The sequence below is a fragment of the Colletes latitarsis genome, chromosome 1 (assembly GCF_051014445.1).
Source record: "Colletes latitarsis isolate SP2378_abdomen chromosome 1, iyColLati1, whole genome shotgun sequence".
Taxonomy (NCBI): domain Eukaryota; kingdom Metazoa; phylum Arthropoda; class Insecta; order Hymenoptera; family Colletidae; genus Colletes; species Colletes latitarsis.
Window position 1 is genome coordinate 47,004,065 of NC_135134.1, and position 22,756 is coordinate 47,026,820.

The window sequence follows — 22,756 nt, forward strand, 5'->3', positions numbered from 1 at the left end:
AACACTGTGTATGGAATCTAAAATTAAAGGCAACTTCAACAGGTTCACTGTCTATGGCCCATATATGGGCCACATCACCACGCTATTGGATACGCCGCTGAGAGACCGGACAGTGAACGCGTTAAGAGTACCTAGATAAGAGTTAATTTTCGCATAGTACATTAATAATGTTGATGTATCGAACATGTAAACATTAAAAAATTAGAATTCAGTCGAACCATTACTTACGTAAATTTCTTATTTATATATTTAGTCAAATTTTCTACCCAATAAATGATAGAAGGCCCATTGAATATTATATCGATTATTTTTAAATAATTGTCTATGATCCACAGTATAATAGCAAAGTGCAGATTGGCCCTGGGGCAGAACTGAGCTTGACACGTTCGTTTTAGAAATATGTCGTTACATCAGTGTGACATTTCTTCTTTCACCTACTCGCGACTGCACGACGACGTTCGTGCATTACCTTTTACCGATAAGAAATTTTAGGCCAATACGTATCGACGGTACACTGACATATAATAACAATTTAGGACAAAAGCACTCGAGAATGTCGTAACGTGGCATTTGCAAAATGTCAGTGACGCCATTAACATCTGTGTTTCGGAACGGTCCCGCGAGTATTGCGAAGCATTCTTCCCTGAAATCATCTGGTGTTTGGAATTACGCGTGTCACAATTTCTGCTATTTATAGTGGAAACATTGCAGTTTATACTATAAACATTTACTCGAGCAACATCGAAACGCAACAACAACGCTGTGCACGTTCGTGCAGCGTTTTCGAAAAAATTATCTAAAAACAACGGACCATCTTTTGCTACTTTGATTTCGAAATTCTCTATTAAATGGAACGATGATTCGTGTAACCGAATCTGCGTAACGTAATGTACATTATGTACACGAATAATACAAGTTCTTTGCGGAAGCACATCCTCATTAGGTCGCTTACTGAGCTAAACTGAAAGTAGCTGCTATTACGCTTTTGGAGTCCTATGGAGAACTTTATCAAAATACTTTTATTCTACGGATATATTAAGGCCACGAACATTCGCCCTGTTTTCTTCCTAGTTTACAAATTGCAATTAATCGATGACATCAATTTATTTAATCGCTAAAGGTTCCTCTCGTTTTGTAATTTTAGTCGTATAGATATTATAGGAATAGTTAAATAGAATATAACATCGTTAAATAATCTTGAATAAAAAATTTACATTTCTAGATACTTAAATAATTTGTAGATATATTTTTAGGCCGATTTTCAAAATAAATATATCGTTATGTATTTCCTGCTTTATTTGCTTTACTCAACAATTCATAAACATGATTGTCTACAGATTACGATATCTACAATCTCAATCACTTATCGAGATGTTGTTGATGGGTATTGTAAGATGTTACTAGTAAAATAATAGGTCATCGTAAGATAGAGAAACTGAAACGATTAAATATTGAAAATTGGCCAAGTTGTTTTAAATATGAAGTGATAAACACTTAGTAAACTCTTGCTTACTGTACAATATTTTATTTTTATTCTAAACATGAATCCTCGTAAGAAACAACAGTTCGTAAAAAACAGCACCATAATGGATATTAATAATTTTCTTTTTTATAAATCATGTACTATCGAACGTCGTATGTTTGCAGTGCCTATTTTTTATGTAATTATTGTTCGTGTAATATTTTCGAGGTTCGAAAACAGCCTCTGGCTGCGTTGTCTATTATGCAAAATTATTCATTGTACTGTCCTACATGTACACTTTAATAATGATAATAACAGTTTACAAAGCTAGGCAAAAATGCAAATAACGCGTTTAGACGTTAGGTGTGCTCGTTTACGTAAACTCTCGTATTATAGTTTTGACATTTGTGTTCTCTATAAAAAAGAATAACAACAATAATGATAATGTCTTTATTACACCATGTGTAAAGAAACGTACACAAAGCTATAAAAAAGTCGAGGATCTGCTATGCAATTATTACGTTAAAGAAACCTAAATAGAATTAGAATAATGGCAATAAAAAACGAGTGAAACAAACGTATATAAAAAAGTGATAAATTAACATTTACAGATATAATTATTGCGATATAATTTCTATCCAAATATAAAGAGGAAAAAAGAAATACAAATTATAGATTGCTTATATAATTGTATTAATTGTGACTAAATAAAAGTTTAAACGATCGTAGGGAACAGGTAAAAATATACGTCGCTTGCATACGTATCGAAGACCATTGTTTTAGTTTAAAAAATTTTTTCTCTCATTAATAGTTGTACAAAAAAAAATCAAAGAAACTCATTATTATCAACTAAATATCTGATAAGAAATGTTTACGCGTAAGATAAATCTGACGATACGTTGTTTGTATCGAAAACCATTGTTCCAGCGTAAAAAATTTTTTCCCCCAATTAATAGTTCTGCAAAAAAAAAAATAGAATCGAACAGACTCGAAACGTTCCGTTAGAGCGTCCAGGCTCTGTATATAACCCTTTAACGGCACTTAAAACGTGCTTATTCGTCTATGTACCCCCTTCTTCCAATTAAAAACGACGCGTGCGGACATTCGCGGTTTTCTGTCGGGCGTCGTTCGCGCGTTCCCACCCCTCTTGGTTTCCTCGTCACAAGCTTTTCCGCGATCGCGCGAAGTATCAGGGGAGGGGGGTGCACCGATAGACGAGAGAAATGCCACCTCGCGGTTTTAACCGTCAGTCGAGAATGGCGTATGCTCGCGACCGGACGGCGTTTACGATCGGTGCTCGCGTACAAACGCTCCGCTCCTTTCGCGAGACACGAGGGCCGTCGACGTGACGTTCAAATATCCTCGTCGATCTCTACCAAAGTGTGCCTCTCTCCACCGCGAGACGATCGAGCAATCCCAACGAACGAATTGTGGAAAAGAAAATCGACGAAGGGAACACGCGTCCGCGAGTGTTGTTGTTCCGCGACGGGAATCCCTACGATTCTGTTTCGTGTTTTTTCGAGAATCGCGCGTGGGAGTTTTCTGTTTCTTTTCTCTTAAACCTTCGAACGGTCGTTGAACCGCGGAGTTCGCCGTGTTCGCCAGCCTCTTCGATCGATTCGAGCGCCGGAAGAAGGGATCGAACCTCGTCGAGGGAAACACGGTGGTGGCCGAAATCGGCTGGAAATGCTCGCGGGGGCGCGAGTTTCGAAAGTCGGACGTGATTTCGTGCGCGCTCGAAACACCTCGTGTTCCACGGAGTCGAAGGTGGTCGATCGCTGCGAAGGATTTCTCGCAACCTTGACCCACTGGGATCAGTACGGTGTTACGATTACGAGGCACGCCGGATGAGCGACGCTTCGAATAGAGGCTTTGTAGGTATCTACGATCAATGAACAAAGACGTTGTCTCTTATCTGCGACGCGGACAGTGAATGGGTGTTCGAGGAAGCGTTTCTCGTGTGTCCGTAATCTTTTGTCCGGCACGGTGTTTCTACGAGCATGGGACCACGGTCGTCGTACGAGTCTCTCGGGAACGGCGAACGTGCCGCAAGTTTTTGGTGACGAAACGTGGAAACGTCAGATGAAACTTTTACTATGCGAAGACATGACTCCTGGTGGTCCTCAAGGTATATTATTTTCATCCTTGTTCGAGACAGAGGCGGGCAAAATTTTTCTTAACGAATGATAAAAGTTTGGTTGGTCGATCGACGCTGGAACTATTGACAATTATTACCGAAGAAATTGAAATGTATAATGCGATAGAAATAAGTGTTTATTCGTTCTCTTATGGAGAACTATGGTAAATTTTCAAAAATCCTGTCGAGTAAAATTTTTTTTTTGTGGTAATTTTATATTATCACTTTGCGTCATTCTTTGAGAGAGATTTTTATACATTTTTAAAAAATCACTTGTTGCTTCTTCAACAGGATTTTTTAATGTAACTAGTTTTCCTGCTATTGTTTGTATTATATGAGACGAAGGAAAGAGCATTTATCCAGAAACTATTTAATCCACGTGTTGAGAGTCGAAACATTTGCTTAACCTTAGAATTACCAATAATTATGGTATATTTGTTTCTCTTATTTTCTTATAGAAAACTACGGTAAATTTTCAAAAATCTGGTCGAGTAAACTTTTTACAATTCTTATTAGAAATCACGAATGGATTCTAGTGTTACATAAAAATTTTAGAATTACGCATTCAAACGTTATTTGATATGTAAGCATAATTAGTTCGATAATAGATGTTACCTTTCGCAAAATTATGAATACAATACATATTAATGTATGCAAATGAAAATATATGGATACGAAGGAAGAAAATAAGTAGAAAAATGATAATATCGATGTTAAAAGAAATTTTATGGAAGTAACCACTGTTTTGTAACACCTTTAGAACATTTGTAAAAAGAATTAAAAATCTGGAACCAACCACAAGTAAAAATTACAAGTATAATATTAGATAAATAAAAATTTTCCAAAAGGAAAATACACACGTGTGAATTCATTCTCGATTCCGTACCGCGACACATGTCGAGGACATTTTGTTTTTGAATTCGAGCCTTTATATTCCAGTTCGTCTAAGAAAAGGGAAGAAACAATGATTCATTTATTTATGTAACATCTTTATTGCGCGAACCAACGTTACTATAGATATCCTGAGACACCTTGTATATTTTTAGTCTGGAAGCTAGTTGTTCTTGCGTATCAAAAAACGTTCGCGCGTTTAATTCTGGATTTTCGTCGAGAAAAGAAACAAACTGGACGCCTCTACGTCGAATAAAAATTCAATTGCTCGATCGAACAAAATGTCGCGAATAAATTGCATCTCTGTTGTTTCGATAAAATTTTGCCCGTCTCTGATCCGAGTCAAACACGTGACCCACGGAACCACACGTGGTTCTACCAATACCACACTAACGTTCGCGTAATCCTTTAAAATTGGAATTTTTTGGGGAAAACAACTATTTTAATTCTGCATTTAACTTCGCTAATAAAAGTTTAGTCTCGAACCGCGTATTGGTTCTTTGTTAGCTAAATTAAAATGTATCGGACGCTAAAACCGAAAGAAGTAAGAGTACATATTTTGCACTTTGCACAGCTATTGAATATGGAATGCTAATATATTTGGTATTCACTGACCAAGAAATTACCAGATGCTTGTGATACCTTTTAAGCGTTCAATGTAAACAGAATACGTATTAGTAAAGTGTTTGTCACTCAAATGCACTTTAAAATAAATCTTGTCAATCCAACGCGAAGAGTAGATCAAGTATCCATTATTTTATGAAACCAGTAATTCAAGCATCGTTTCAACCAACGCGTATCATTAGGGTAAACATACATATTAGACTCTCGTTGGAAAATTATAGCAGTTTCTTATAAATGCATTTTTTCACAAAAAAAAATTAGCGAAAATTACATTGGAATATTTCTAATCATCGACTCGAATTTTTCAATATTTATAAAGTGCATGCGTACGTACGCTATTTGCTAACTGTTTAATTCGCACGTGATATTAAACGACTCAATTATCAAGTGGTTGGTCCTTTCACATTCCGCTTCTTACTGTAATTAAACTGCAGTCCCCAGGGTACCGTTTCCCAATCGATTCGCCTTGCCATTAAACAGATTTGTACCCGGTGCAGAAGACTGGTCGCGTACGATCATCATCCCGTACGATTCGTTAGGATCAATATCCGAGGCTCGAGAGCACTGAAAAGAGTTCATTGTAACGCGCGATCGATGGGAGAAACGTTAACATCGCACTTGTTCTGTCGTTCTTAGCCATGCGATATCTCCACGATTAAATTAACATTCGTCATTTACTTTCATTTCTCTCGTATCTCATCGATCTACCAACACGATTCGATACCACCCTCGACGTGGATTCAAATTGTCCACTGTCCGTCAAAAAAAAATTCCTAAAAGGTACCAGCCAAGACCGATCGATGACGGACAGTCTCAATAGAGTAATCCCTGTCAAGTTGTCATACGTACTTATCCCTCCCCTCGAGCGACAACTTTCATACCAGATCGAAGCAACGATATCATTGATTTATAGACGGAATTGAAATTTATAGATTTTTATAACAATATTACTAATAGATTGGCCCGAGGATCTTTCGGTGAAAGTGAGTAAACACGACCTTGTTTAATTTGGACTCATTTTTATTGGAAAAATATTGTCCATGCGTTGATAATAATCTCATTAAGATATAGGGAAGAGTATTAAGAATCTTGTTTACTAATAGTAGGATTTGTTAGTAATCTAAATTCGCAGTCTTGTTCGAAGCAGTTGTAAGTAGTTCATCGTTGAAATAGAACTACTAGGGTTGTGTTTGGATACATTTTTATTGGAAAAACATTGTCGATGCGTTGGTAATATCTCACAAAGATATTAAGAATCTTGTTTACTAATAGTAGGATTTGTTAGTAATCTAAATTCGCAGTCTTGTTTGAAGCAGTTGCAAGTAGTTCATCGTTGAAATAGAACTACTATGGTCGTGTTTGGATTCATTTTTATTGGAAAAACATTGTCGATGCGTTGGTAATATCTCACAAAGATATTAAGAATCGTGTTTACTAATAGTAGGATTTGTTAGTAATCTAAATTCGCAGTCTTGTTTGAAGCAGTTGTAAGTAGTTCATCGTTGAAATAGAACGAATAGGGTCGTGTTTGGATTCATTTTTATTGGAAAAACATTGTCGATGCGTTGGTAATATCTCACAAAGATATTAAGAATCGTGTTTACTAATAATAGGATTTGTTAGTAATCCAAATTGACAGTCTTATTTGAAGCAGTTGCAAGTAGTTCATCATTAAAATAGAACTACTATGGTCGTGTTTGGACTCATTTTTATTGGAAAAATATTGTCAATGCCTTGGTAACAATCTCACAAAGATATAGAGAAGAGTATTAAGAATAATAGTAGGATTTGTTAGTAATCCAAATTGACAGTCTTGTTTGAAGCAGTTGCACGTAGTTCATCATTAAAATAGAACTACTATGGTCGTGTTTGGATTCATTTTTATTGGAAAAATATTGGCAATGCCTTGGTAACAATCTCACAAAGATATAGAGAAGAGTATTAAAAATAATAGTAGGATTTGTCACTAATCCAAATTGTCACTCTTGTTTGAAGCAGTTGCAAGTAGTTCATCATTAAAATAGAACTACTATGGTCGTGTTTGGACTCATTTTTATTGGAAAAACATTGTCAATGCATTGGTAATAATCTCACAATGATATAGAGAAGAGTATTGAGAATTGTATTCTGCATTAGTGCACGTGTTTACTAATAGTAAGATTTGTTGTCTCGATCTCGAGAGTACCGTTCTACGAGCAGCAGAACAATCGTGTTACGGTTCTTTTAAAAAATCGAAATGCGTTACACGGGCTTGCCAAACGGAAATGAACACGAAGCATGTCGACTGTATCAAGAACATTTTCCTCCAGAACGTGGAATACCCGGTTCGTAGTACGTTATTCCCCCCCATTCACAGACGGTTGCGTCTCCCGTAGGCGATCAAGAAGCGTGTCTACGCCCCAGGTGGAAAAAGAAATCTTCGACAAAGTTAATGATAAGTGTGGCGAATATTACGCATAAATTTATCTATATATAAATTAAATAAAAAGAAAATGCATTCTAGAAATGGAATAATAAATTGTCATAACGAGTACCTTTGGTTTGGAACTTAATTCGCGTGCAGACTTACAATGAAGACGTAGACAACAGTAATCTTTTGGGGGCCATACTCTTTTCTAGTTCGACTAAATGGAACTGTCGATCTCAAATTTTTACGAGATCCTCGGGAACTATTGCAGAACGTGTCTCATTTTCTTCGTTCACATTTTTAACCCAAACCTTTCTCTTCCGATTTTATTAAACATTCGATATCTATACAAAATATTCCATCGTTTCTGGTCAAAGGAAACACATTGCGTAGGTTTTAGGAAAATCTGAAACATCGTCCAAGAATCGAGGATCGAACGAATGTCGAAACGTGGAGCACGTTGGTCGACTGATTCGATCGGTGAAAGGTTAAAAATGATCGTAGCTCGGAATTATCGTCCGGAATGTTTTGAGGGATGCGATAAAGTCGAGTAAAAGTAGACAGTGCGCGAATACGATTGGCAGTCGGCCAATCGTGATATCATGAATGCATGCATCATGCGTGCCCGGCTGTTTTCTAAATGAGCTTCCGTCATTCGGTGGGAGAATACTTTTGTCTCGCCGTGAAACAGATGATACGTTACGCGTGAACGTAAAACGTGCTACCATTTTTCACCTGCGTAACGATCTGCTCGGGACAGTTTCTTATCGAATCGACGACTTTATCCCGGGCATCGTGCAGTTACATCGCGGCTTGGAAATTATCAGGCGTGCTTGTTTCCTGTTTCGTTCGTTATCGTAACGTTACAATACTCCCGACACTACGAAGAATTTACGAGAGCGAATCGAACCGTATAATTAGATCGTCGACTAAGCTTTTTATCGAGTCCGAGTTTCGCGTTCCGGACGAACGTTACGCGAACCTTTGCAAATCGATTTTCCGTCTTTTAATCTTCTCAAATAAAAGTTCCTCCAGAAGCACACTTTCGAACATAGATTTGCAAAATCTTACGCGCGGTTTCCTAAAACTAACGAGGCTCTGATCACGACGGCGTCCATCATGGAATTTTTTTTATTCTTTACTGCCCCGTGAATAAAAGAAAAAAGACCCTTCGTTATTTCTTAGTCTCAAATTTTTATTGGAGAAAGTTTGACGATCTTTTCCCCCCAAAATAAGATCAATAGATCTCCAACGAACCTATATGTATACACAATACCAAAAATATTTAGTTTTTAATTTAAGAATTAAAACTGTGCTTCAGAAGACCCACTATCTTCATAGTTCAACGAGTCAACGATTGATACATCACTTATAAGATAAGTTTATATACAACCCTAATGACTAAGCTTTATAAATAATAGCTGACTCCGCGAGACGCTATCTCGTAACAAAAAAAAACCATTTATTCACGTGTGAACCTATTAGTTTCAGAGCAGATGTTCATCGGTCTCGTTCCTTTTCGTAAACCCTCGAATATCCCGCGTAGCTCGACGCTGACGATTTTGAAACGACACACGATCGATGCATTATTAATAACGTCGTACATGATTTATAAACGCTCGTCGTGAATTCTAGCGATATCCATCTGCGATCGGTGACCCCGTTTCCTCTTAATACTCTTTCGTACCTTTTAACGAGCCCCACTTACCAGGTAAATTTCAACCAAACGAGTGCTAAAAACATTTCGTACAACGTATCGTGGCTCTTAAAGCAACCGAATACATTACGCGCGCTATAAAGGTCGTTCGTCTATAAACGATCCGCTAATTATTTCGAGCGGATCCATTACACACGTTGCGTTTCTAATCGTGTCATAAAACGAAATTTTATTAGCCGATAATTTTAGAACGATTATTCATGTATGGGACGGAGGTAAGTGAGTCATCCGGGAGCTTAAACGCGCGCGATCGAGACGTCCAAAAATGTTATTTCTTCGTTGATCGTCTCTCTGCACTCGTTAAGGCGTTGCTTCCATTACCACTATCGTTGTTTTCCGTGTTTTCGTGGACTAGTGCCTTCTTTTTACTCGTCAATTAGCTGGAACAAGGATCTGCGGGTCCATTGCTTCCCGTACTTGCCGCTAGAGGGACCGTTTCTCTCGCAAGCGCTCGATCGACCTTTCGTCTGCGATTTACGTTTCTCAACCGACTGCACAATATCCTGGCGTCTGAGAAAATCCCGACTCCTGAAATCTTGAGTTTCAAGATCGACCGCCACTTGTGTTTGCCTTTCAACTTATTTCTGGGTCAACAGTTACACAATCGGGCGATATTAACGCGGGATCACGGCCGTTTCAGACATATTAGTCATTTATACGGCTGGTGCCAGTCTATGGAAGACGACGGACAATTCGATTGAACGATGCTTTATTCTTCCGCCATATCTTTCGGTTCATCGGTAACTGTGCAGAGTATGGTCGGTTGCATTAGAATTTTAAGCGTCAATGATCATCTGAATGCTTCTTACAATGTTGTGAATCGTTTTCTGCAATTTTAATTCGTTGTCTAGTTGCTTAAATGGTAACTAAACCGACTTTAGTACTAAAGACAGTTAGTTTAGCCCCGAATACTTCTTGCAATGTTGTGAATCGTTTTCTGTAATTTTAATTCGTTGTCTAGTTGCTTAAATTGTAACTAAAGTCGTTCGTTATGATTCGTTCTCGAACAAATCGCTGTGCGTTATTATTTATTAAAATAAACGATCGTAGTGGAGAGTTTCTTTTTTGTATCGGAATTTGACACCAACTCGGACTAAAATTGTCGTACGTGATCATGGTCGAATCTCTGAAATTAGAAGCGAAACACACGCGCTCGTCGAGATCCATGTGCGAGCAAACAGGTGGTATGTGTACTCCCGTGTATTCCAGATAAGATCTTACCTGTTATCGCGATTTTGGAGCTCGTTACTTCGATCAGAGTCGAAAGGCATGCCAGTTGAACGTTTCTTTCTAATTGTTTTCGACAATCGTTATCCGGTTAATAAATTTACAATCTTAATAAATCAGTGGTTCTTACTTAAAGTATCTCTCTGCTACAGGTATAGGATAAATAGATGATTTGTGATGAATAAATATTAAATTTATTTGAATGAATGCATATACGCTCGAGTATATTTAGCAATTATTTAACAGTTAACTTTTGACCCACCTGTAGAACCTTGGAGAATTTTAGCAGATTTCTTTAAACCTCGACATTTGTCAGATTTTGTTCTCTGTTAAATCGTTGAAAAAAATTCGTATAAAAATGAGTTCAACGTTGGGGTTATCGTGTTACATAAGTTCGACGATTAAAGCGATCTATCAACATGCACGGCGACCCTGAACTTCCATTGGATCGAATTTTATCGAACCAATGAAGATTAAAGTTTGTATTTTTTTTTTATTATTTTTTTTAACCAGTTTTTCAAACTTTCCTACGATACTTAAATTAAAAATAGTCCGAACGAGATCGTGTTTGGCCTCGTTTTCGTTATTAATACTCTCATAAATATATAATGTAAAACAGAAACGTTTAAGCGTTTACTTTTTCAATCGTGATGTTTTTACTTGCGTATACATTAAACACTACCGCTCTGTTGAATAAAATTCATAATATTCCATTTTAAAAGAAAGAATTTACATCGGAAACCTTCTTAAAATTATCATCCGCGAGACGATCGATCATTTAAATCCTGTCCTCTAAAACGAGAACACTGAAACCAGATTTCTGTGCGTTTTCAAGGTTTAATGATAATCATATTGGCGATATGAATCACTCCGTAGACAATTTATTCAGAACATTTTTAGATTTTCCTAAAAAAGGTCACGAAATATTTGCAAACAATGAAGTTATACAGATTGAAAATTAGCTTGGATAGCATTTCTGCAGACGCAACACCGAGCTAAAAGAAACTTAACAAGATGGATGGATAACGACCCAACAATCAAAAGTATAAGTGAATCACTTTTATCAAAGGAAGTAAAGCTATCTAAAAATGTTCTGAATTCAGAACTTTACTTCCTTTGATAAAAGTGATTCACTTATACTTTTGATCGTTGAGTCGTTATCCATCCGTCTTGTTAAGTTTTTTTTAGCTCGGTGTCGCATCTGCAGAAATGCCATTCAAGCTAATTTTCAATCTGTATAAATTCATTGTTTGCAAATATTTCATGACCTTTTTTAGAAAAATCTAAAACGTAAAGAAAATAATCTCATTTATAAGTTACATATATAACCAATGAAATATTAGCGAATACATATTTTTATAACCATCAGGAGTTGAATATAAAATTTCAAGAAACTTCTTTAGCCTCGAATAATATCACAGAGACACTTCGTGTCGTGGATTTCCATACTGCAGAAGTTATGAAAGCGAAGAGTTTTATCGCGTTCGATATATTTTCTCAGATGTTTAAACAGGTGAGGGTAGTTTTCACCCCTTGCGCTCGAGTATCAGTCCAAGGTGGGGGAAAAATGGAGGCGCGATACTTTTCAATGGTCTGTCTGTGCGTCAAATTTTATCGAAATCAGAAATTGTCAGTTGAACGATGCTCCTTGTCGATGAACGTTTATTATCCGGAACGCGTGCGTTGTGTACCTGACTCGCGATAACGCGTCCGGATGAATAAAGTTGTATCGTATCGCGAAACCTGCAACGGACGTGAGAGAGGGAAACTCAAAAGGGTACGGAACATGAAATCGTTCGCTAATAAAATCATTTCTGTCGTACACAAGCTTTGTATACCAGGGAAAAATTTTAATGGGGGATTCTAGAGGCCAAAATATGACGCAAATCAAGAATACCAATTTGTTGATGGAGGCTTCGTTAAAAAGTTATTAACAATTAAATTCAAAAATTTCAAATCGTTCTGGAAAAATTATTTTCGGTTGTGGAGGTTATTTACAATCACTTTTGGTCATTAGATATACCCCCGAAATCCTACCTAGTTTCGAGAAAAAAATTCGTTACCGAAAATATAATGTCTGATCATGAATGAATGATTCCCCTGAAATTTCATGTGTTTTAAATCGTTCTGAAAAAATTGTTTTCAGTTGTGGGGGTCAATTACAATCATCTTTGGTCGATAGACATACCCCTGAATTCCTATCCATTTTCTAGAAAAAAATTCGAGAAGGTGTGAAATTTTTCGACGGAAAAAAAAAATTTCAAATCGTTTTGGAAAAATTATTTTCGGTTGCAGGGGTCAATTACAATAATTTTTGGTGAATAGACATACCCCCGAAATCTTGCGCATTTTCGAGAAAAAAATTCAGTATGAGCGGAACTTCAAACGTTAATACCTTCTTAAGGAAGCTTCAGTCAAGAAATTGGTATTCTTGATTTTCGTCTTATTTTGGCCTCTATAATCTCGCATTAAAATTTTTTTCAGGGTTGACCGAACACCCTGTATGTGAATTCATCAGAGACGAATACGAATTATTGATCACCTTTTTCGAAACGATAAACGATGACTGGCGCTTACCGAGTATTACCGCCTTGAATTCCCTTATCTCGACTGTTTTACAGCGATGTTTAGCATTATGATATATGCAACGTCGTCAAATACGTTTGCTCCTTATCATCGTCAAACATTTGCCCCGGCAATTTGTCGTACTGAAATGATACATTTCTTTCAAACGCCTCAAACTTCGAGAGTTTCGCGTTAGAAAGATAGAAACGAAGACGGTTCGTGCAAACGCCATATTCTTTTATCCTAGCTTCAAAGCGAGTCAAAACCATCAAATCTTCTACTAAATTTGCTTCTCTTAACGTCTCAACTCGAGAATTTATTTTAAACTAAATCACTACATCTACAAATTTACTACGAGTTTAATAATTAATTATCCTCGTTTCGATTCACTTTTAAACGAAAATATTCGCAGCAATTTGGTGAATTTCTTTTATTTCACTTGTATATTGTTTCTAAAATATCCATTTCAACGCGGTATTTTGATATCAGCCTATTTTTAAATTGTAATATTTTAAATATGTTTTTGACTCTTCGTTTTCTTCATTGACTTACAAATAGTTTGAGATGAAGAAACTTTTTTGCGTATTTTCCGAGTACGCAATGTGTATTTGTTTTAGAAATCGGAAGATTATGATCTAAACACTTTGTCTTGGTCACCCACCGCGTAGACTAAACAGTATTGTCTGCATCCTTGACTGATCAAACCAGTGCATAAAAGCAAAGTGTTAATAATTCATTCGTGACGTTTATTTGCGGATTATTGAATTCTGGGATTTTTATTTTTATTTAAGGGATAAACATAAATTCAACTTTCATTCTTCGTTTGATATTTAATTTTAAATGTGTATATTTAAATTAACTTTCATCTGGGTCCTCTTAATATTAGCTTCAATTTTAGATTTCGTATAGTTAGTATAAGTGTTAGTTAAATAGAAAGGATATTTTTCCGATTGGTCAACGATATGTTATATCGACATCAGTACGACATCAACAACGCATCGGCATAGCACTTACGCAACACAGAACATTCCATAAAAAGCAGCATGTCAGAGTTTAATATTGAATGATTGGCTTTAATGACTTTACTGATTGATGAAGACGAAAATAATTGAAGAACAAGAAAAAAGAATCGAATGCGTAGAACTGTTTAAGAAAAATTCAAAGAGGAATTCTATGCATTACATAAACAATTATTAGATGGGAAATATAATCGAAACAACGTAACAGTATGTTCTAAGCAAGTGTAATTTTATTTACAAATAATTTAATTATTATCATTGGTAGTAAAATGCAACAAAGACAGTGCTTGTCGCGATGCCCCCTAAATCGTACTGACTTTTAAGCATTTATTTTATAAAAAAAACGAGTCACGGTTAATCTGTATCGAAGCAACAATTACTTTTTACGATCGCCATTTATACGAATGTTTGCGTCGTCCCTGCAATCGCTGTTCTTGATTCTTTTATCGTCGAGCAATAATGCGTTCGACCTGTCGATAATAGATTACGCGCGTCAAAAATGTCAACTACGATGTGCATGTTACTCAATTCGCGATGTTAATGCATTCCCTGGAAAAAGGGCACGTTGTTAATGTTCCTATTTCGTTCAATCGTGATACTTGATTTTTACTTAAGAAATCTAACATTTATGAAATCCTACGTCCTTTTCCTGAGGAACTACTCGATCGACGAAATTGTTATTAAAAAAACGAAGTTGTATCGTTAATCTAATTTTTCTCTTACGTACAACGATCAATTTTTAATGAACTGGATCGCCTTGGGTGCCATTTTCTGTGTGTCAGCGATAATCTCAGCTCCGTCTTCGGCGATAACGTTGCGACACGTCGATTTTTGAATTATTAAAGTTCTCTTTGATCGTTTAACATTTTTTTTTTCCATGTCCTCTCGTTATCTCATTCATCGTGAAACTCATTATTACATTGCACTCGTATCTCTGCTTTACGTTTACGCCGCGACAGGTCGCGTTCACGTTTTATAGAATCGCGAAGCTCGCAGATTAACGCATCCTTCGGTTACATGCGAAAGTGACAACGCGTTGAAACGTTATCGATTTCTCGTTAATCTTGCGGAGTATGTCGGTTCGCATGTAATTGCAAATATATAATTACGCGATAACAGAGCCCCCTCGGGTATTGATCCGTATACTCATTTTGTTACGGACGTTCCTAATAGTAAATGATTACCTCGGGGTCTAAGGTACCCCACAATTATTTGCTGTAAAGCCACCGCGACTTTTGAAACTAATTACATTAGGTTTATGCATAGAAAATGTCGCGTTCACTCGGAACTTCGGCGACACGTAACCCCGCGAGAGACTCTGGTATATAGATTTAATCGAAATAGTTTTCATGCGATTCCTTACGTCTTCGAGCAATAATAATTCCAAGCCCGATGGAAATCAGAAATTCCACGAGTCTGAAACTTTTCCACCGTCGATCCTTATTAACTTAATCGTTGTCGAACAGAATCACGTTCTAATTGCCTTCGGGGATACTCGACGTCGAAAAGTACGTAAATCGGAATAAGTAAGATTTATATTACGTTCGTATATACAGGGTGTTCGGCCACCCCTGGGAAAAATTTTAATGGGAGATTCTAGAGGCCAAAATAAGACGAAAATCAAGAATACCAATTTGTTGATGGAGGCTTCGTTAAAAAGTTATTAATGTTTAAAGTTCTGACCGTACAGAATTTTTTTCTCGAAAATGCGCAAGATTTCGGGAGTATGTCTATTCACCAAAAATGATTATAATTGACCCCTGCAACCGACAATAATTTTTCCAAAACGATTTGAAATTTTTTTTTTTCCATTGAAAAATTTCACACCTTCTCGAATTTTTTTCTAGAAAATGGGTAGGATTTAGGGGGTAGGTTTATTCACCAAAAATGATTGTAATTGACCCTCCTAGCTAAAACTAATTTTTTTAGAACGATTTAAAATTTTTTTTTTTCGTCGAAAAATTTAGGCACCCCCTGTCGATTTTCCTTAAAAATTCCTTTTTCATTTTTAGTAATTTTGTTTAACGCCCTACAGAAAAATTGTCTAATACTTTTTTGTAGGTACCCATAAGCTCTACTTCAGAAAAAAGTTTCATTGAAATATATTCACAATTATAGGAGTTATGACTGTTTAAAAATTGGACCATCTTTATGGGGTTTTTCTCATTTTGCGGAGTCGAGGACCAACTTTTCGAATATTTTTGCTATTTGTACGTATTCTCCACCAAAATACGCGTAGTTTGCTTTTTTAAACATTAAAATCGTGCAATCCGTTCAGAAGTTATGACGTTTTAAAGATATGTATGAAATTTCAGGGAAGCATTTCTGGGCCCCACATTAGATTTTCGCTAATGAATTTTTTTCTCGAAACTGAGTAGGATTTCGGGGATATGTCTATTGACCAAAAATGATTGTAATTGACCCCTGTAACTAAATATAATTTTTTTAGTATGATTTGAAATTTTTTAATTTCATCTGAAAAATTTCACATCTTCTCGAATTTTTTTATCGAAAGTGGGTAGGATTTCGAGGGTATGTCTAATGACCAAAAATAATTGTAATTGAGTCCCGCAACCGAAAATAATTTTTTCAAAATGATTTGAAATTTTTTAATTTAATTTTTTAATAACTTTTTAACGAAGCCTCAGTCAAGAAATTAATATTCTTGATTTCCGTCCTATTTTGGTCTCTAGAATCTCCCATTAATATGTTTTCCCCAGGGATGACCGAACACCCTGTAGATAGTACGTGCAAAAAAAAAATATTGTAGATCTTGAAACATCGTGATATGACTCTAGAAAAATTGTTTTTCTTTTTAATTTTCTCGCCATATCCTCGCTCGCGTTAAAGGAAACTGCCTGTATTGAGAAAGTGAATGGTTGGAGCGTGTCGTGGCTCAAAAGTGTAACTCTCGAACCGCAGAAAAGCGGTTCCGCGGACGTAAAACGTTATTTGATCGCGCTGAAATCTGTTGCAACGTTTGCAAAGCCTCAAGTTGCAGATTTCATTCCGCACACGGCGTTCGCGGCGTTAACTCAATTAGCATCCCAGGGAGGATAAAGCACACGTTAAAGTCTCATTCATGCCGATAGCTGAAACCTTCGAACGTCATCGCGAGCGCACCCCGCGACACGAGGATCGGGCAAATCCCCAAAATAAAAATTCTCGTTCATTTCATAATCCATCAGATATCAAAAAGAAGCAGAAAACTTGTTCTATACCATTTGTAAAAGTATCCACCCTTGAAAGAAAGTATGAATTTTAAATAAATTTAAAGAAGACCTTCTCTCTATTTTAATTTAGCAAAAATGGCTCGATTGCTACGAAAAATTACGCGTAGATCGATGTTGGCGTTGCTAATGCGATTAGGGGTGCATTCTGAGGTTCTAAAAATAAAAGGAAGAGACGATTGTTTACCTGACACGATGAAATTTTGAAATGGTAGACCCTCGAGGGAGTTGAAGATCGATTGCTGACGGTACGTCGACGGGGTCGCGACCCTGTAGGGCCTCGTGTTTCTGCCTACCCCCGTTTATCGAGGTCACGAGGCACAACGAGAATGAAAAATATCCGTCAATGGCGGAACAGTATATGTAGGTCGGTGGTCAGCGTCGTTAGCGGCACGATTACTCTTTTGTTAATCGCGACAGGTGCGATCCACCGAGTCCTCGTGACAATGTAAAGCTGTAAGCCGATGTTACCTGAACCGGTGTTCAAACTGTCCATCTGCTGGCGACCGTAATTTCTGAAACGCTGTTCCGCGAAACAGATTTTATCAACGTTTCGTGAAAAAGTTGATAACATTAGAGATTAAAATGGTAACTCCCCGACGAATTTATTTCGGTCCACGTTTCCCCACAACGCAAATGATTTCATTTAAAAATTTCCATTCCCTTCTTTAAAAAATGGTAAATAATTTAAATTCAAAATAAAAGATATCTGGATTATATTATTGTAGAATTTTGAACCTTCCCAACGACGTTAAGGTTGTTTTTTTTTAGACGGACATTTACACGAGTGTAATTATCGCATAAACATCCGTATGTCGTTAATAAACTTAGGCGGAAAGAAAGTTTCTATACTTGGACACGTCAGAGGGCTTTGAAAAGTTTTCGAATCAAGGATACGGGCATACGTAATAAGACTATCTTTCGATTCACGACCTGCTCAGCTTGTTTGTTCTTATAGATTAACTGGGTATAGTTACGTTATCGTTGTCCTTCGTGCTTTCTCTTAAATGTTGGATTTCGTGTTCCGTATGGTCAAGCACACCCGGTAGTTGTTGAAAATATTATGCGTCTTTCGTTCAATAAAAGCGCAATCAATTCGTCCAATAATTCAGTGCATCGTAGCTGTAAAGTACATTAAAATTGTTCTACGAACCGGTAGAACTTATATTAATTCATACAATAATCATACGTTGAATAAATTATGTATGGGCGAGGGTATGCCTCTGGTTGCATTTTAACAGACACGTAGCGTTGCGGAAGAACTGTTCTACGACGAACGTGTTCAACCAAACGTACCCCGCGGTAATGGTGTACCATTTTTAAATCGATTCACTCAAACGTTCTCAATGTCACATTTAATATCAAAGAAAACACGATAATCGCCCCGCGTAGTTTTCGCGGGAACGGTTTAGTTTCAACGAATTGCAACTATGACAACGTTAACTGATCGTAAACCACGATTCTGTTCTATCGCGTGAAATATTGATTGCAAATGTAAATATTCGCCCTTCCGTGGTCTAGCTGAAATTTGTAACACGAGAATGTTAACAGTTCCGCGTAGTGGAATTGTTTGAAACGTAGAAAAGGGTAGCGGATGTAAGAGAAAGAGATTCGAATGTTTGGTGATTCAGCAAATCTTGAATAACTACGAGATCACACGAGATCGAAGTATCGCAGTTATGAAAACATTCGAAGGATAAATAAGAATAACACAGTGTGAAAGTTATTTATTTTTTGTTAATGTTGCCTTTATTAATATATTTTTGAAGTTTTTCTGGTTAAAATAAGACCAAATACGATATAACTTGGATCATATTTGCGTATTTAATGAGTGCGTATTTAATCGTATTTAACACGATCGTGTACTCTATTAGAAGTAGGTTAAAAACAAATTATATCGTGTTTGGTCTCATTTTAATCAGGAAACTCTGACAAATACTTTGGTAAAAGTTGCATTAAAAAAAAAAGCAAAAATAAAAAAGTTTCATCTTTGCATTATGCACCGTGTACATACGTATTGTTTCAATGATATTCAAGCCGAGATCGGGTTACACTACACGGTCCGCTCGACGTTGAGCTTCGTGGGTGTGTCAAGGAGAGTCTCCTCTCGCAGTAGTAGAAACGACTACAGTTACATTGCAGTCTTACAGTTTTGTGAGTGAGAACCGCAGACGAGGTATATACGAGTAGACATTACATCCAATGTATTTCTTCAGCCCATTTTTCTGGGGATCGAGAGCCCCATTAGTATGCATTGTTTGCATTTTGAAACGTTAAAATCCTTCAAGTCGTCCAAAAGTTATGTTTTAAACAGACGCATGAAATTTCGTGAAAACATTTCTGGCCACACAGTATATTTTCAGTAAAGAATTTTTTTCTCGAAAGTGCGTAGGATTTCGGGGGTATGTCTAATGACCAAAAATTATTATAATTGACCCCCGCAAACGAAAATAATTTTTCCAGAACGATTTGAAATTTTTTAATTTTGTCGAAAAATTTCGCACCTTCTCGAATTTTTTTCTCGAAAGTGCGTAGGATTTCGTGGGTATGTCTAATGACCAAAAATTATTATAATTGACCCCCGCAACCGAAAATAATTTTTCCAGAACGATTTGAATTTTTTTAATTTTGTCGAAAAATTTCGCACCTTCTCGAATTTTTTTCTCGAAAGTGCGTAGGATTTCGTGGGTATGTCTAATGACCAAAAATTATTATAATTGACCCCCGCAACCGAAAATAATTTTTCCAGAACGATTTGAATTTTTTTAATTTTGTCGAAAAATTTCGCACCTTCTCGAATTTTTTTCTCGAAAGTGCGTAGGATTTCGTGGGTATGTCTAATGACCGAAAATTATTATAATTGACCCCCGCAACCGAAAATAATTTTTCCAGAACGATTTGAATTTTTTTAATTTTGTCGAAAAATTTCGCACCTTCTTGAATTTTTTTCTCGAAAGTGCGTAGGATTTCGTGGGTATGTCTAATGACCGAAAATTATTATAATTGACCCCCGCAACCGAAAATAATTTTTCCAGAACGATTTGAAATTTTTTAATTTTGTCGAAAAATTTCGCATCTTCTCGAATTTTTTTCTCGAAAGTGCGTAGGATTTCGTGGGTATGTCTAATGACCGAAAATTATTATAATTGACCCCCGCAACCGAAAATAATTTTTATAGAACGATTTGAAATTTTTTTTTCGCCGTAAAATTTGGGCACCTACCCCCTTGTCGATTTTTCTTAAAAATCCACTCACCAATGTCACGTTTTTGTTTTTCAGCGTGTGCTCGCCAAGTTCAGCGTGGGAGGGAGTAGGTGAGAGTTGGCGACGAGCAGGAGAGGTGTTTTCGGACACCAAAAGCTGGGGCACCCTGACGAGGAGGTCCTGGAGGAGGAGGTGGGTCGTAGGAGAGAGGAAAGAAAGGAGGTGACCATCCACCCCACATGGACGCCACCCCCAAAGGACCCCCCGTACCCCCCACACCGGATATCCTGTCACCATTATTTAGCCGCGGAATATCCGACCTGAACGCAGGGACGCCGTTTTGTACCACGCACCCTTCTCAACGTTACCGTCGAATATCGAGGCATCCGTCGCTTGATGCTCGTCGTACGACGGAAACGGCCGCCTACGCATCATCGTCATCTTTTACGTGCCTCGATTTCTCGCGAAGTCAATCGTCGCCACGGAGGGCGGAACGCCGACGTTACCATCCGCGTCGAAAAGCAATCGTTCCTGGCGTCCAACGTCGAAGACCACCGTCAGAACGGAAGTGTCGTCCTCGGGGACGAGATCCGTCGCGCCAACGATCGCAACGATATTCCTCCCGTCGGGCAGAAACAGACCATTTTTTACCCTCGTTTTTACACCACGGCCGCCGTGCCGTACGTTTGATGCATTTTCTACGACGCCGGCCGTCAACCAGCGTCGCGGTGCCGGGAAAGTACTTTTAAGAGGCGTCAACTTCCCCGTGAAACATATCTACAGACTCCGTCCAAAAGCGCCTAAACTCAGAGCTACGCAGCCTAACAGACTACGCGAACAATGTCTCGCAGCGCTGCCACGCGTCCTATGCAAGGTGAGTGTCCGTTTTAATTAATTGCTAACATATAATCATGCGACTCATTCACGAAAATCTCCTCTGTACATTTCGATCGATGATTCTCATACGAAGCGGTGCCTCGACGTGCAGTGACGAACGAAGTTTACACACGGCGAACAGTTTGTCGAAAACGTAAAATTCGTGTGTTTGATACGTTTCAGAAAAATGTAGTTCATGATATGCGATTTAAATATACCATAACGTATGTTAAGCGACCGTGTAATGAAAAGAAATAGTAAAATGTACGTAAATTGCCGTTTCGAGATCGGTTCTACGACGCCATTTTGAGATAGGTTCTACGACGCCATGTTTAATTGTGGAACGAACGTTCTTTGGAAAGAAGTCAGTATCGAATCTCCACCACGCTACAATCGACCCATGTGATTGAAAGATATTATATTTTGGTATATAATTGCTTACAGATTTTTATTTTTTGTATATAAGCAACACTTTTAAGTATTCTTCGATCTATTACAATAGAAGAAGCTCCTAACCCTACTTTCTCCTGTTCCTTAACTTCTCTCTCTATGCGTACAGTACAAAGCTGGGACGTAGGGTCCTTTAACACCTAACTATGATTATAGTGTGCAACCTGTCTGTCTGATGGTGAGAAAATCAGTTGACTGGTAGTAGGAACTGTTTCGAAGAAATTAGTCGCCCCCTTGCATTAGAAGATACATTTCTATATTGTATTCGACTTTCGAATGTTCCGAAGAGTTCCTTTAGGTACATTTATTAACTTTTCTCTCATTCAAACTTTACAGATGATACTTAGAAAAGCATTTATTACATATTCTTTGCCAAAGAAACAATCTACTACAGTCGGAATAATGTTTTTCTCGCCCATGAAAGTTCAATGTAATTTTGAAGTTAGATCGACCAATGATTTTTTATCAAAAGTTTCCTCAATCCTTTTAGGTACATTTATTAACTTTTCTTTGTTTTCTCTCATTCAAACTCTACAGACGATACTTAGAAAAACATTTATTACATATTCTTTGCCAAAGAAACAATCTACTACAGCCGGAATAGTGTTTTTCTCGCCCATGAAGTTCAATGTAATTTTGAGGTTAGATCGACCAATGATTTTTCATCAAAAGTTTCCTCGATCCCATCAGAAACTATATTTTCTTATTTCGTATCAATCTACGTATAATTTAATGACAAATTTGATAGCGGCGTTACTTTCGTTCGTCACTGCGAACGTAATATTCATCGTTTGGTCGAAACGTTGAATATAAATACCAAAACGGTAGTTGTAAACTCCCTCTACGAAGCGAGTTCCATATCTGAATCGCGTGTCGCGATAAACGCAACATTGTGCCGCGAATTTCCGACATACCGTTTTAACCCCTAACGGTGCTTTGATTTTCAA

General features: G+C 37.3%; 1 protein-coding gene across 8 annotated transcripts in view; it reads left to right on the top strand.

Annotated features, from left to right (window-relative positions):
* Positions 1–22,756, top strand: part of Atp8b (ATPase phospholipid transporting 8B) — a 106,583-nt gene that overhangs the window by 48,157 nt on the left and 35,670 nt on the right. For 4 of the 8 annotated variants that reach the window (XM_076762400.1, XM_076762358.1, XM_076762385.1 and 1 more), the window contains exons 1-2: positions 2,739–3,590; positions 20,559–21,357. Coding sequence is in view for 1 of the 8 variants with exons in the window: in XM_076762421.1 (XP_076618536.1) it covers positions 21,324–21,357 (34 nt within the window). In the remaining 7 variants the exon portion in view is untranslated. Of the gene's footprint in view, positions 1–2,737; positions 3,591–20,558; positions 21,358–22,756 lie in introns of those variants that run through there. The other 4 variants (XM_076762376.1, XM_076762392.1, XM_076762421.1 and 1 more) reach the window with 3 other exon arrangements.